The 17,500-nt window shown below is 47.1% G+C and overlaps 1 protein-coding gene across 1 annotated transcript in view; it reads right to left on the bottom strand.

Annotated features, from left to right (window-relative positions):
• The window catches only part of LOC143292026 (uncharacterized), a 96,285-nt gene that overhangs the window by 46,151 nt on the left and 32,634 nt on the right, over positions 1–17,500 (bottom strand). Inside the window, exon 5 of the mRNA XM_076602193.1 lies at positions 15,836–15,994. Coding sequence (XP_076458308.1) covers positions 15,836–15,994 — 159 coding nt within the window. The remainder of the gene's footprint in view (positions 1–15,835; positions 15,995–17,500) is intronic.

Raw genomic sequence — 17,500 nt, 5'->3', positions numbered from 1 at the left:
TGGCATACCCACAGCGTAGTATGCCACGCCCACAGTGTAGTATGCCACACCCACAGTGTAGTATGCCACGCCCACAGCGTAGTATGCCACACCCACAGCGTAGTATGCCACACCCACAGCGTAGTATGCCATACCCACAGTGTAGTATGCCATACCCACAGCGTAGTATGCCACACCCAGTGTAGTATGCCATACCCACAGTGTAGTATGCCATACCCACAGCGTAGTATGCCATACCCACAGCGTAGTATGCCATACCCACAGCGTAGTATGCCAAGCCCAGTGTAGTATGCCATACCCACAGCGTAGTATGCCAAGCCCAGTGTAGTATGCCATACCCACAGCGTAGTATGCCATACCGACAGCGTAGTATGCCACACCCACAGTGTACTATGCCATACCCACAGCGTAGTATGCCATAGCCACAGCGTAGTATGCCAAGCCCTGTGTAGTATGCCATACCCACAGCGTAGTATGCCAAGCCCAGTCTAGTTAGTATGCCACACCCACAGCGTAGTATGCCACACCCACAGCGTAGTATGCCACACCCACAGCGTAGTATGCCACACCCACAGCGTAGTATGCCATACCCACAGGGTAGTATGCCACGCCCAGTGTGGTATGCCATACTCTATATCTTCGTCAAGTCTCCACACTCAGCTCTTTCAAGTCTGGCCTTAAAACCCACCTCTTCCCAAAATAGCCTCCCTTCCCTGCCTCTTCCTTGTCTTTAGTGTCTCCAGTTTTAGAGTTGTGCGTGCGTGAGAATGACTGGTGCGAAAGCGCTTAGATTTGTCTATGCACAAGATTCAGCGCTATATAAGTACCATTATTATTATTATTATTATTATTAATCCATAACCACAGTGTAGTATGCCACGCCCACAGTGTAGCTACACTAACTTTGATGAATAAACGGCGCGCGCATGTTTTCCGATCAAGGAGCTGGGCACTGCTGGCGACATGGGAAACACGATGGAAATCCACACCTGATGTAGTGATGCGCAGTCTGCGCCTGTACATCAAACGAGATTTCCTCTGCACATCACAGCTGCAAATACTGCAGGTTCTTCCGGAATGTGGCGCATAGACAGCTTCAATAATATGCAAGATTTCATAAATAAATAAATAAATAAATAAATGTACCTTTTCTTCAGACTATCGGTCAGCCTGAACCTTCACAGAACTGCCTGAATTCAGACTTCAGCCATGCCACTCACTCAAAAGAACATTACCCACACCAAGTATATTACCCACGTCAGGCATAACAATTATCACAAAATAGGAGGAGTTTGTATTCTACTCCATGCTTGGTGGTACATACACTCACCATGTCAAACTGATACAAACTCGGCCTATCGGTTTGCTCTGCTTGGCTAAATTTCGCGCGGCTAACAATTATCACAAATAAACATCTTATCCACACGAGGCATATTACCCAAAGTGAAAGTCATACTCCTTATCCGCCACCAGGCACTTTACACACATCTGGCTGAATTTCCCACAGACATACTACCCACACCATCAGGCAATCACCCACAGACAAATTACCCAAATCAGGCCTAATACCCACACTATGCATATTACCCACACCAGCAATATTACCCTGAGACACATTACCCACATCAGGCACATCAATCATCAGCATCAAGCGGATTACCCACATCAGGCATACTACAATACCCACGTCAGGCATACTACATTACCCCACATCAGGCATACTACATTACCCACATCAGGCATGCCTACATCACCCACGTCAGGCATGCCTACAATACCCACATCAGGCATACTACATTACCCACATCAGGCATACTACATTACCCACATCAGGCATACTACAATACCCACATCAGGCATACTACATTACCCCACATCAGGCATGCCTACATCACCCACATCAGGCATACTACAATACCCACATCAGGCATACTACATTACCCACATCAGGCATACTACAATACCCACATCAGGCATACTACATCACCCACATCAGGCATGCCTACATCACCCACATCAGGCATACTACAATACCCACATCAGGCATGCCTACATCACCCACATCAGGCATGCCTACATCAGGCATGCCTACATCACCCACATCAGGCATACTACATCACCCACATCAGGCATGCCTACATCACCCACATCAGGCATACTACGTTACCCACATCAGGCATACTACAATACCCACATCAGGCATACTACAATACCCACATCAGGCATGCCTACATCACCCACATCAGGCATACTACAATACCCACATCAGTCATACTACAATACCCACATCAGGCATGCCTACAATACCCACATCAGGCATGCCTACATCACCCACGTCAGGCATACTACATTACCCACATCAGGCATACTACATTACCCACATCAGGCATACTACAATACCCACGTCAGGCATACTACAATACCCACATCAGGCATACTACATTACCCACATCAGGCATACTACAATACCCACGTCAGGCATACTACATTACCCACATCAGGCATACTACAATACCCACATCAGGCATACTACATTACCCACATCAGGCATACTACAATACCCACGTCAGGCATACTACATTACCCACATCAGGCATACTACATCACCCACATCAGGCATGCCTACATCACCCACATCAGGCATACTACAATACCCACGTCAGGCATACTACAATACCCACATCAGGCATACTACATCACCCACATCAGGCATACTACATTACCCACATCAGGCATGCCTACATCACCCCCATCAGGCATGCCTACATCACCCACATCAGGCATACTACAATGCCAACATCAGGCATGCCTACATCATCAACATCAGGCATACTACAATACCCACATCAGGTGTACTGCCCGATCACACTGACAAGAATGTTACCCACATCAGACACATTGCCCAAACATATCACACACACCTGGCATACTCTACTGTCCATATCTGACATACTTACATCTGACATACTCTACTGCCCACATCTGACATACATTGCTGCCCACATCTGACACTCTCCTGCCCACATCTGGCATACTTTGCGGCCCACATCTGACATACTTTGGTGCCCACATCTGGCATATTCTCCTGCCCACATCTGACATACATTGCAGCCCACATTTGACATACATTGCAGCCCACATCTGACATACATTGCTGCCCACATCTGACACTCTCCTGCCCACATCTGGCATACACTTTGCTGCCCACATCTGACACAGCACCTTCACACAACGCGAGCACTCATGTCCCAGTGGAGGGGCGTGTGCACCTGAACGAAATCCTGCCAACATCGCTTCGACCTGCACAACTTCACCTTCTATTGTTCTGACACACAACCCGACACACACGCACACACACACACACACACACACACAAACACACACACATATAACCTCGTCACCACTACCGCGAACTTTGCACCCTACCTCACACACACACACACACACACACACGCACACACACACACACACACACAAGCTGCGCAATATATATTTTTTAGTTCCACGAACAAACCATTCCAACATTTCCTATCGCAACAGGCATGCAAAGCTAAACACAATATTTTAATAATAATAATAATAATAATCATAATAATAATAATGGATACTTACATAGCACACTATCCAGAAATCTGCTCTAGGTGCTTTACAAAAACGCTTTTGTTAACATAAAACAGTATATCTATGTTACATACACACACCAAAATGTGACTACACACACACACACGCACACACACACACACACACACACACACACACACACACACACACTGCATACATACATTTTAACATACATGTGTATCTAACAGCTATCCTAACACATACGCACACATAGGCAGGCACAAACTTACATAAACACACGCACACACAATACACACACACACACACAATTATATATATATATATATATATATATATATATATATATATATATATATATATGTAATAAATGTATCCACTTCGAGACTCACCTTGAAGAGAGAAACAGAGAGAACACAAGACAAAACCGAAAAACCTGTGAACGCACTGCAAACCCTAAAACTCGCTGAAACCACAGTCCCAAAGAGAAGAAAAAGAAACAAACAAAAAAACAACAAAAAACAAAAAAAGACCGGAATTTCACCGTCAGGTAACTGGAGGAGAGAGAGAAGAAAGATGAGGGGAGAGAGTGACAGAGAGACGGACACTGACAGACCCCCTACCGCCAAATCCAGGCCGTCCAACAGCAGTAAACTTGGGTGAATCAACCCACGAACTGAGAAGAACGACGCGGAAAAAGCTCAGCTCTCTCTCCCTCTCTCTCCCTACACTCCAAGCAACCGGCGTGACTGACATTCCACTGCAAAGCCGGGGGGAGGGGGAGGGCGTGGGGGTGCCGGGGGAGGGGGTGAGGGGGGAATGGCTAGAGGGGTTAGGGGGCCGTGGGGGGGGGGGGGGGGGGAAGGGGTGGAGGTGGAGGCAGAGAAAGAGAAGGTGGTGGGGGGCGGCGCTGGAAAGGGCGGAGAGGGGGAGAGAGAGAGAGAGACCGCCCTCTTGTGGCCCATTTTACACAGGCCAGATTGTTCTGTCTCCAGCGCACGCGCGCGCGCGCGCGCATGTTCGTCAGTGAGAGGCCGCGCGCTTTCGCTCGCACTTTAGTACGCTTTAGCGTATGAGTACGTGCGTGCGTACGAACGTACCCTAGGAGTGAGAGGGAGGGAGATGAAAGAGGTGGGCCAGTGAGCGAGCATGCGCATACATCGAAATCAACACACACACACACACAACACACACACACACACAACAGAGGGCGGGCGGAGTTGGGGTGGACACGAACAACACAATCACATTTTAACCGATACCTTTTCCACCCTCTCTAGAGGTCTTACACACGCGCACACGTACTGCAAGAATCGTTTTCTCGCAGGCGCACACAAGCACGCACGTAAACACATGCACACGAACACATTCGCATAAACATATACGCACACACAGACACACGCACACCCACACGCACACACACACACAGTCGTATGCACACAGCCACAAACCAGACCACGAGAATGGGAGGGAAATAAACAGGCGCCCAAGAAGATAGACACCAACCTCCCCCCCCCCCCCAACCCCCCCTCTCCGCCTTCCCTCCAACCTCCACCTCCATCCCTCCTGCCACCCCCTTCCATTCACGTGGGGTGGAGTGGCGCACGCACGCACGCACGCACGCACACACACATACACACACAATCTTAGCTGGTTGCTCTCAAACGGTGTGTGTAACCCAAATACCACACACATTGCCACGCACAAACAGGGGCAACGTACCTCCATCTCCGGTCTCGGTCGGTCTCGTCTTTCTCTAATCCAGCTTCCCCGTATTATAAATATATTGCGTTATGGTGTATTTGTAATTGTGTTGGTACTGTACTGTTTTGTAATGTAGTGTCTTGTATCGTATACCTACCTACCTACCCGTACCAGTGCCTACATAACATAATATGTCCTTTATGGCATTCTTTATTTACATTCCTTCTTATAGCTCTCTAATGGACGAGGGCTGGGTCAAGAGAAAGGCGGAGCCCAGCAATGTTACATATATATCATTCTGAGGAATTGCTATGCCTGTCGCTGGGACTTCACCGTGTGTGTGTGTGTGTGTGTGTGTGAGAGAGAGTGAGTGAGTGAGTGTGTGTGTGTGTGTTTGTGAAGAGCGAGACATACGAGACAGAAATTGGAGGAGGATAAGTGGGGTGGTAACTGAGTAAGAAATTCCCGTGGCAATCTCCCAGAGAGAGGCAGAGAAAATGACAGAGGGACACACACACACACACACACACCAGAAAGATGTCTGACTTACAGCCTTACTTCTTCATTGGATTCAGTCTATAGTTATTCTCCCTGTCACTCCACCTCACCCCCCACACCCCCGCCTCCCTCTCCCTCCCCTCTCTCTCTATTTTAATCAGTGACAAACTGACAATTCTGTATATTATTTCCCCTCGAGTTGTGCAGCAGTTCCACAACCAGAATTCCACCACAAACAGAATTCCACCACAAAGAGTTTTGCTCTGGCACTTCTTGTTTTCCCCCTTACCTCCATAGTGTCATATCTTCCATCAGGTATTTGTGCCCAACACTTAACGTGTCCACTGTCATCCCCCCCCCTTCCCCCGCCCAACGCAATCCCACATACACACGTACTTCAAACCATACTTCACACTTAACACCTACCTTGTCAGAACTGACAAGAATACCCCTCCCTCCCACAACAACACCTACCAAAGTCACCCCTCCCCCACCCACCTCTCCCCCCCAACAACAACACCCTCCAAAGTCACCCCTCCACCCACCACTACCCCCCCTTGGTGAATGCCCTCACCTTCACGAGAAAGACCTTCAATACAGTCACACATTATGACACACAGACTGGGCATATCAGGGTGTAGTTTATGCCCTCCCGCCCCATTTGTCCGTCCCTCTGGAGACCATAATCTCTGCAGCAAGTGACAAAAATCTTCTGTGGAATTTTTTTTTTTTTTTTCTGGGGGATGGGGCATTTCCACAGGCGGTGCAGCAACCCCCACCCATCCCTCTACCCACCCCCGCCACCCACACACACACCACCCCCACTGCCCACCTTCAGTGGTTTCTACCAAAGCAAACTTTAATCATAATATAATCGATCACCCTGATGTCCTTAATCCTCCTATATAGATCCCCCAACTGTCACAGACCACCCCCCTCCTCCACCCCCCCCCCCCACCCCACCCAATACACAAGTCAAGAAGTGAAAGGTCTGACCGAGAAAAAGTACGGGGACACAAAGTGAAGTGGAAGCCCTTTATCAGGGCCTGCTGTCAATGTACTATTATACATTATACCTTCCAACCACCCCAGCTTTAAAAAAAAAAAGAAAAAAAAAAGATCCATTACAGTCACGTGATTCGGCCCAACGTGCTGCACTATTGTGTGAAGTGAACCACACTCACACACACTTCACGAGCAGCCCACTCCCAGCTAACCAGCCCCAGGCCCTCTCCCCCCGTCCTCAAAAAGGTCCTCCGGTAAAGATCTTCAACGTGAGGGGTATAACCAAAGTGTTCTCTGAGGGAACGAATGTCAGCGAACAAAACCTCCACTGATGAATATACATGATAAACATCTCTCTCTCTCTCACACACTCACACACACACACACACACACACACAAACACTTCAGCGTACACCAAATCACCACACACACACATACACAAACACACACATTATATAATATATATATATACACATATACTTCAGTATGCATCAAATCACAACACACACACACACACTGAAGCACACAAGAACACATAAGTGCATACACATAATAATTCTTCATTCGCACCAACAAACACGAACGCATATATATGCACGCACGCATCCACATACTTATCAAATAAAACAAAGGAAACACATCAAAAAATGGGGGGATAAAAAAAAAAAAAAGTGAGAAAAGAAAAAAGAAGGGGAGGCAAGCAGCCTGACATCCTGAGACAAAAAAGCAAAGCTCTGAGCATCGAGGGAGGAACTGGGAAGCCATACCCAAGATAGACTGACCGTCCGCTCTCAGTACAGTTGTCCCTACAGGGGGAGGGGGGAGGGGGCACTGGGGGGGAGGGGGGGAGTTAGTGGGGGTGGAGAGGGGGGCTAGGGGGGGTTGGAGGGTGGGGAGAGGGTGGGGTGGTAGGGGGGGGGGGGGACACACGTGGAATGTCCCGGAGGAGGGGGCGGGGACGTTCCAGCTGAGTAAGAGTTTCCTCCCGGCGCCAACCCCGGATTACCTACCCCCAGACAACGCCCCCTCCGGACAGTTCTGGATGACCGTGTCGGTGTAAGGCCCAACAGGGACAGACAGGAAGGAAGCAACGACGAAGGAAAGATAATCAATGAATGGATGACTTTTCTTTCCAACGAAAATAGGTGGAAAGAAAGAATGAACCGGTGAATGATTGCACCTTTTTTTTCCCCCCCTTCTTTTTTTATATAAATATTCCCAACGAAGGTATTTGTGAACTAAGGAAATAATAATAATAATAATACAATTTTAAACCCTCAGATAAAATCGTCAATGAATGAATGCACCTTCATTCTATAACGAAAGCAAGAGAGAAAAAAACAGAAAGACAATAAATGAATCTTTATTCACGAATAAAAGAGAAGAAGAAAAAAAGAGAAAGAATGAATGAATGAAATTTGTTCGAACGGTGGAGCCTATATAGCACACTGACCTACTTAAATTATCTGTGCCGATAACCCCCCCCCCCCACCCACACACACACACACACACACACACTCACGGAACAAAGCTAGGTTCCACGTAAAGTGTTAGCAGCGCAAAGTTTGCTCCGAGTGGTCTGAGACTGCGGAAAAAGCCATGGGAAAATTCTTAAACGGCAACCCAGCCCGGGCCCCATGAACAAAACAGCAGGATTTACCGCCTCAAGGGCTGAACATAAATAGATAAAGATAGATAGACAAATGTAAAAAGAAAAGAAAAAATCAAGACAATAATGCTTTCAGTGCACACAAGGCAAAGCGCACTTTTGTTGTTCCCACAACACGAACGTTGGTCACAATGCCTCACCACTGACAACTTCCAAAAGAACACATCAGTTACTGACCCACTTTGTTTTAGTGGTTGGTGCTTTTATTTGGTTGGTTGTTTCTCTGTTTAACAAGAGGTGGGAGAAGGTTATGATACACAGAGAGAGGGAGCGCGCGCATGTGTGTGTGTGTGTGTGAGAGAGAGAGAGAGAGAGAGAGAGAGAGAGAGAGAGCGCACGCGCGGATCTTTGTGTTTTTGAATTTGTCCAGTAACAGTAAATCATACTGACTTTGGACCTTGTCTGACATCGCTCATTGTCTAGTTTATTTTATTTTATTTATTGTTTGTTTGTTTGTTATTTACGGACAAATAGCGAGGCAGTCTGTATTGATGGGGTGAAGTGTCAAACAGTGAGGAAGCCTGCACTGATGGGGTGAAGTGTCAAACAGTGAGGCAGCCTGTATTGATGGGGTGAAGTGTCAAACAGTGAGGAAGCCTGTATTGATGGGGTGAAGTGTCAAACAGTGAGGCAGCCTGTATTGATGGGGTGAAGTGTCAAACAGTGAGACAGCCTGTATTGATGGGGTGAAGTGTCAAACAGTGCAGCAGCCTGCATTGATGGGGTGAAGTGTCAAACAGTGAGACAGCCTGTATTGATGGGGTGAAGTGTCAAACAGTGCAGCAGCCTGCATTGATGGGGTGAAGTGTCAAACAGTGCAGCAGCCTGTATTGATGGGGTGAAGTGTCAAACAGTGAGGAAGCCTGTATTGATGGGGTGAAGTGTCAGTGAGGCAGCCTGTATTGATGGGGTGAAGTGTCAAACAGTGAGGCAGCCTGTATTGATGGTGTGAAGTGTCAAACAGTGAGGCAGCCTGTATTGATGGGGTGAAGTGTCAAACAGTGAGACAGCCTGTATTGATGGGGTGAAGTGTCAAACAGTGCAGCAGCCTGCATTGATGGGGTGAAGTGTCAAACAGAGAGACCGCCTGTATTGATGGGGTGAAGTGTCAGACAGTGAGGCAGCCTGTATTGATGGGGTGAAGTGTCAAACAGTGAGGAAGCCTGTATTGATGGGGTGAAGTGTCAAACAGTGAGGAAGCCTGTATTGATGGGGTGAAGTGTCAGTGAGGCAGCTTGTATTGATGGGGTGAAGTGTCAGACAGTGAGGCAGCCTGTATTGATGGAGTGAAGTGTCAAACAGTGAGGCAGCCTGTATTGATGGAGTGAAGTGTCAGTGAGGCAGCCTGTATTGATGGGGTGAAGTGTCAGTGAGGCAGCCTGTATTGATGGGGTGAAGTGTCAGTGAGGCAGCCTGTGTTGATGGGGTGAAGTGTCAAACAGTGAGGCAGCCTGTATTGATGGGGTGAAGTGTCAGTGAGGCAGCCTGTATTGATGGGGTGAAGTGTCAGTGAGGCAGCCTGTATTGATGGGGTGAAGTGTCAGTGAGGCAGCCTGTATTGATGGGGTGAAGTGTCAAATAGTGAGGCAGCCTGTATTGATGGGGTGAAGTGTCAAACAGTGAGGCAGCCTGTATTGATGGGGTGAAGTGTCAGTGAGGCAGCCTGTATTGATGGGGTGAAGTGTCAAACAGTGAGGCAGCCTGTATTGATGGGGTGAAGTGTCAGTGAGGCAGCCTGTATTGATGGGGTGAAGTGTCAAACAGTGAGGAAGCCTGTACTGATGGGGTGAAGTGTCAAACAGTGAGGCAGCCTGTATTGATGGTGTGAAGTGTCAAACAGTGAGGCAGCCTGTATTGATGGTGTGAAGTGTCAAACAGTGAGGCAGCCTGTATTGATGGGGTGAAGTGTCAAACAGTGAGGCAGCCTGTATTGATGGGGTGAAGTGTCAAACAGTGAGGAAGCCTGTATTGATGGGGTGAAGTGTCAAACAGTGAGGAAGCCTGCATTGATGGGGTGAAGTGTCAAACAGTGAGGAAGCCTGCATTGATGGGGTGAAGTGTCAAACAGTGAGGCAGCCTGTATTGATGGGGTGAAGTGTCAAACAGTGAGGAAGCCTGCACTGATGGGGTGAAGTGTCAGTGAGGCAGCCTGTATTGATGGGGTGAAGTGTCAGTGAGGCAGTCTGTATTGATGGGGTAAAATGTCAAACAGTGAGGCAGCCTGTATTGATGGGGTGAAGTGTCAGTGAGGCAGCCTGCATTGATGGGGTGAAGTGTCAAACAGTGAGGCAGCCTGTATTGATGGGGTGAAGTGTCTCCTGTGGCTTCTGCTGGAGAGGTGGAGGACGAGAACAAAATCTGGACGTGTGATCAAGTGAAGAAAGAGTGACAGAAAGGAAAAGAAATGAACGAAACAACAACAACAACAACCACCACCACCAAAAACCGTACGGAAAGAAGGTAAGATAGAAAGAAAAAGTATGAATGAATGAATGAAAGAGTGACCCGCCACACACTTCCGAAGGCAATGGACGAATGACGCTAACTATACCGGCGACAAGTCTCTCTGCAATGTGGTGAAAGAAAAAAAAACATCAGGTTCGTGCATATGCATATCCGCCCACCCACTTCCACCCTCCCATTCACCACACACACACAGAGTGAAGAAAGCGACAGCGATCCAACTATCTCTTTGCCACAGGCCCGAAGAGCTTGAGAGGGAGAATAGGTCGTGACAAAGGCATTCTTGGGTCAGTCATGCGGAACAGCTTCGGGGGGGATAAGTGAACCACAGTATAAAGAAAAAAGAACAGAAAAGAAAACCCACAGAAAACAACAGAGATGAAGTAAAATACAAAATAAAAGCATGATCACAAGCGAGTAATTTTAAAGTTGGCTGGACACGCGAGTGAGTGAGTGAGTGAGTGAGTGAGTGTGTGTGTGTGTGTGTGTGTGTGTGTGTGTGTGTGTGTGTGTGTGTGTGTGTGTGTGTGTGTGTGTGTTCGTGCGTGTGCGTGTGTTCGTGCGTGTGTGCGTGCGTGCGTGCGTGCGTGCGTGCGTGCGTGCGTGCGTGCGTGTGTGTGTGAGTGTGAGTGAGTGTAAGTGTGTGTATGCGTGTGTGTGTGCGTGTATGTATGTGTGTGTGTTCGCGACTCCACAAAAGCCAGCTACATCCTTTGTCAAAAAAAAACAAAAAAAAACAAACCCAAAAAACCAAGACAAATTAAGTCAGGTAGATTTGATGAATTAGTTAACTGAAAGCGAATGTGTGTATACATAAATAGGTTGGGGGGACGTGAGAGGTGAGGGTGGGGTGCGGAGTGCTGGGGGACGGGGGGCGGAGGCCGGTGGAGGGGAGCGTGCGAACCACTGATGAAAGAAAACATCGTATGTATTTGTGAAAGCGCTATCTTGTCTCTAACAGTTTGGCGTCAAAATGACACGCAGGTCATGTGTGTACGTGTGTGTGTGTGTGTGTGTGTGTGTGTGTGTCACAGTGTGTGTGTGAGCATACGTTTGTGGGGCGAATAGAGGGGTTGAGGGTTGGGGGATGGGGGTCAGGAAGCCTGGGGGAAGGGGGGAGGAGGAGAGGGAGAAGGACATGCAGAGAAGGGCTTGTGTCCTTGGGGGCGGAAGGGGGTGGGGGTGGGGGTGGGGAGGTGGAGGGGTAGGGGTAGGGGGCAGAATCATTCAAGGAATGCGGACGAAAGACGACAAACTGAGCAAGTCACCTTTACTTCTCCGCTCCGTCCCACAACCTCGGCGAATCGACATTTTTTTTTTTTCTCTTTTTTCCCCCATGTCCCTTTTTTCTTTCTTTTTTTTTAGCTGTGAAGGGTATGTATGTGTGTGTGTGTGTGTGTGTGTGTGTGTGTGTGTGTGTGTGTGTGTGTGTGTGTGGGAGGGGGATGAGGGGACAATGGGGGACGATGAGGTGGTATGGGGGGGTGGATTGGGGGTATAGGGGGACTGAGTGAGGATGGAGTCGGAGGTGTGAGTGGGTTTGCAGTGCGTCAATGAGATCGTGGTGGAAGGAACTAGAAACACACACACACACACACACACACTATATATATATACATACATCTAAATCCAGGAACATATTTTAGTTTGATTTGCTCATCTTCTCATTTCATCAGTGAAATCACAGAGTGTATGAAGTATTTTCGAATCTATATTTCTACTTTTTACTGGAGAAAAAACAGTTTTGCTTTCTTCAGAGAAAAGTTCAACAGTGAACACGGACGTCATTTTGTTTCACGGAAACCTGTTCCCTTAAAAAAAAAATTTCCTCTGAGGAAACTGAACTTGCAAAATTCGTGTCATCTTCCTTATTGTAAAACGAATTACTGGTAACTTTTTTTTTTTTTTTTGTAAGACAGTGTCTTTACTACAGAAATCAAGAGTTTTCCACCTGAAGCACACTACTGACACTGTGAATTGTAATCAGTTCAAACGGAAAATGTTTTGTGTTTATTTCTGTCACTACATTTCCTGGAAGACATCACTGACAAAGCTCATGACATTTTCTCCATAGTATTTTTTTTCCATACTAACACACACACACACACACACACACACACACACACACACAAAACTAAGAAATTTCATTTTCCATTCAAACCTGTTTTGTTTCTATTTGTGGTATGTCAGAGCTGCTGACGAGAAATTTTCTTTTCTATTGAGTTGTTTAATCTCCCCGTCGTTCTCTTAATTTCTTCCCCACTGTATAGAGAATTCTTAGGTACGCCTGTTGGGGGGGTCTACATTCCGCACGTCAGGTCTTTTGCGATTCAATGCGTGGGGTCATCCCCTCTCTGGCAAACAGTAGTACCGGTGATGGTTAATCACATAATAACACGGAGCAAGTCTCCACTCTCAGCTCTTTCAAGTCTGGCCTTAAAACCCACCTCTTCCCAAAATAGCCTCCCTTCCCTGCCTCTTCCTTGTCTTTAGTTTCTCCAGTTTTAGAGTTATGCGTGCGTGAGAATGACTGGTGCGAAAGCGCTTAGATTTGTCTATGCACAAGATTCAGCGCTATATAAGTACCATTATTATTATTATTATTAACACGGAGCATGAATGCTTCTGCAGCCATCGACAGTGAACATGATACAGTCCCTCATTAGTTTATTTCACTGACCTGAAACCTTAAACAACGATTATTACTCCATAAAATATTTGTAGTTGTATTTCTTTTTATCACAACAGATTTCTCTGTGTGAAATTCGGGCTGCTCTCCCTAGAGAGAGCGCGTCGCTACACTACAGCGCCACCCTTTTTTTTTTTTTTTTTTTTTCCCCTGCGTGCAGTTTTATTTGTTTTTCCTATCCAAGTGGATTTTTCTACAGAATTTTGCCAGGAACAACCCTTTTGTTGCCATGGGTTCTTTTACGTGCGCTAAGTGCATGCTGCACACGGGACCTCGGTTTATCGTCTCATCCGAATGACTAGCGTCCAGACCACCACTCAAGGTCTAGTGGAGGGGGAGAAAATATCGGCGGCTGAGCCGTGATTCGAACCAGCGCGCTCAGATTCTCTCCACCTGTGTTTCTTCTTCTTCGTTTTCGGTCGTGGGCTGCAACTCCCACGTGCACTCTATGTACACGAGTGGGCTTTTACGTGTATGACCGTTTTTACCCCGCCATGAAGGCAGCCATACTCCGTCTCTGTTTCGGAGGTTCGCCTGTGTTTAAATTGTGTCTTAAAATACATAACTTCTTACACATTATGCAGGGCTTTTATCCAATGGAAAAACAAAAAAATGCTCTTTGCAAGCCAACAATAGCAACACGGCCGATAATTCTACTGCACACGATTTTCGCTGGAAAAACGAAAAACAAGCTCTGTTCACATAATCCGGAACGTCAACCACCACGACCAGGTAATCATCGTGAATTAGTCACGACGACTATTCCATGTGTGACACCCCCCCGCCCCACCACCACCTCCTCCCCGCCCCCTCCCACTTTTTGTGTGTGTGTGTGCCAGACAGCAGTGCTGCTTCACCTGCAAGTAAGGACCACTTTGGGAATCTGGCAAGTTGCATGCAAGTTCTGTGGAAAGGGCACTAACATTTCAACACGCATAAAATCCATTCCAACGACCTTCTCTCTGTCTCTCTCTCTCTCTCACTCACTCATTGTGTGTGTGTATATATGTGTGTGTGTGTGTGTGTGTGTGTGTGTGTGTGTGTGTGTGTCAGTCAGTCTGTCTGTGTGCAAGTGTGTGTGTGTGCGCGCGCGCGCCTGTGAATGAATGTGTACTTGTGCGTGTCTGTGTGTGAGACAGCCAAAGAGACAGGGACAGAAACCTGGAAAGACTGACACAGGCTGTGGCGACATTTAAATCCAAACAGATCTTGATCACGAAACCAATCATTGGAAAATGCTGGAAGTCGACACAGGTCCTAAGGCAATCTGAGCAGCACTTCCTTTACCAACAATTTACTTAGCGAGCTACCTCTCTCTACTCGACTGAAGGAACGGCTTTTGCCAGAACCGTACAGAGTTTTGCTGTCAGGAACTGAACCGCCTAACAACGAAGCGTCACAGACAAAGAATGACGTGTACTTTCGTCACTCCTTGTGACGCTTGGAGGAAAGGTGGAACTGAGAAACAACATGCAGAAAGGAATACAAGAAAATAGTGTTTTAGACACAAAATCAGATGCTTGATGAATCAAAAGAGGAAACCTAATTACGAGAAAACATGACCACATTTCTTGCTACTTCGATATCAAATCCTGACATTTCGTTTGACCAACAGATGAAATCCTATAACAACAACAATAACAAAATCATAATTGGGAGGAATAGAATTTTCTGTTGTAAAGTGTGAACATACTTTTAAACACTCCATTAGAAGGCATAATCCATCTCCAATTCTGGATTATTACATCAATTACAGAATGTCCACTAGAAACAATACAACGGCCAACTGTTTCAACTTGTAAGTTATGATAGCAAATCATGTTGTGTACAACGGCCAACTGTTTCAACTTGTAAGTTATGACAGCAAATCATGTTGTGTCTTAACGAGAGGATAAACATTGATATCATTTTCAACACAGTTTTACACGTAGTGGAAATGCATGAGGAAGAACTTTGATATCCAGTTTAACCAAAAAACTAAACCCATTATTTTTCAATACTCAAATCTGGTGGGGATGAGGAGATAATACTTGCAAGGGAAAAAAAAAAGCAAAAATATGAACAGTCATCTGGTAAGTGAATACTAAATACAAATACTTCAATATCTCATTTGAGAGAAATTAATTTGGACACCACAGCGACTTGACATTAATGAAACGCTACTCTAGTAATCATGTTTTCTCACCATAAGCAGGCTCCAGAGACATAGTAAAAGCAAGACTACTCACCAGACAAGAACAGGCAGGCAGGCAGGCAGGCAGTGTGGACAGTGTGTGGGTCCAGCCCCTAAATAAAGGGGCCGAGCGGTTCCGATAACATCTTGGACAAGGGAGAGCTCGACACGCGTCCCACAAGTGTTGCTGGCCGTGTGAGAGCTGTGGCCAGATCTGTGTGGACAGACATACCACACACACACTGATTGCTGGAATGATCGGAGCTATCGGTATGCCGCCCTTCAACCCCCAACCCGCACACACCCCTCCTCTCTCTCACTCTCTCTCTCTCACTGTGCGCGTGCGTGAGTAAATGTGTGTGTGTGTGTGTGTGTGTGTGTGTGTGTGCGCGCGCGCGCACGCGTGCTCTGTGTGTGTGTGTGTGTGTGTGTGTGTGTGTGTTAGGTGTGTGAGAGCAAAGAAGCGCGCGCGCGCTGCTCTGGCGACACGCATACGTGTCAATTTTCTTCTTTTTTTTTTTTTTTCGCAGCATGTGCGCGCTCGCGCTCAAAAGCTGATTTGGAACGCACGCCACTCATGGTGTCAAAAGGCAACCTGATCGTCACGGCCTTAATCGCCCACAGATACGCCCCTCGGATCGCCTTTCCTCTCTCTGAACAGAGCAGCCTGCACTGCACGTGGGCAACGGGCGATACGCTCCATCCAAAAACAAAAAGTGTCCGGAACCACCACGGATGGCCTGTCGTGGTCTTTAATGCGTGTTCACTGTTGTCCTTATAATGATTAGTCAGTGGCTGTAAATCTTACCCGTACTCAAGTTTAAATCAAAGGTACTGATCGACAAAACTTTAGGCACTTCTGGAAGAAAAAGAAAAAGCCCTACATGTTTTGATACCATAGTTAGAACAGATTTTTTTTTAAAAGACTAAATAAAATAATATTTAAGAAAAATAATAATACAGGCAACGCAGTCTGAATGTAAGAACTAGGTCCATTCTTGCCGCGGCAGAACACTGTGTGAAATCATAAAAGAGAGAGGGGACGATTTTTTCTTCACAATAACTGCCTGAAGTATAGGAAGCTTTCAGTCGCTTCATAATCCGACTTGAACTTTCGTTTTAAACCGAGGCTTGTGTTAGAGATTTCAAACCCACACATGTAAATGGACACCGCCCACACTCAGGACAATGGGCTGGTCCGTGACGCTGTAAGCACGTCCCACTTCCCACACACTATCATTTACATCATGGCCCTGACCCCCCCCCCCCCCCCGCCCCCCCCCTGCCCCACCCCCACCCCCCTATTAACCCTTCCTCCCTGCACCCTCTCCCTCTGTCTGTCGTTCAGATGTGAGGCCACCTTCTTTTGTTTATGAAGAAAGGAACAGATGGCCAAACAGGGGAAGAAAAAAAACCTAAAAGACTCATGCTCATCACACGCAATGATTGCAACATTCTACTGCGCGCGCGCGCGCGTGTGTATGTGTGTGTGTATGCGTGTGTGTGTGTGTGTGTGTGTGTGTGTGTGTGTGTGTGTTGGGACGGGGAGGAGGAGGGGGAGATAAACAGATTCTTTCTTCTCCACTTCTGTGCGTTTGTCTGTGTGAGTGTGTTGGGCAGGGGGATAAACAGAATCTTTCTTCTCCACTTCGCCATGAAACCCTGACGGGAATGCTTTTTTTTTTGGGGGGGTGGGGGGCAGGGGGAGGGCAAGGGGGTA

The sequence above is a fragment of the Babylonia areolata genome, chromosome 18 (assembly GCF_041734735.1).
Source record: "Babylonia areolata isolate BAREFJ2019XMU chromosome 18, ASM4173473v1, whole genome shotgun sequence".
In the NCBI taxonomy this organism is placed as follows: domain Eukaryota; kingdom Metazoa; phylum Mollusca; class Gastropoda; order Neogastropoda; family Buccinidae; genus Babylonia; species Babylonia areolata.
Note: the sequence above shows the minus strand (reverse complement) of the source record. Positions and strands in the feature narration are given on the sequence as shown.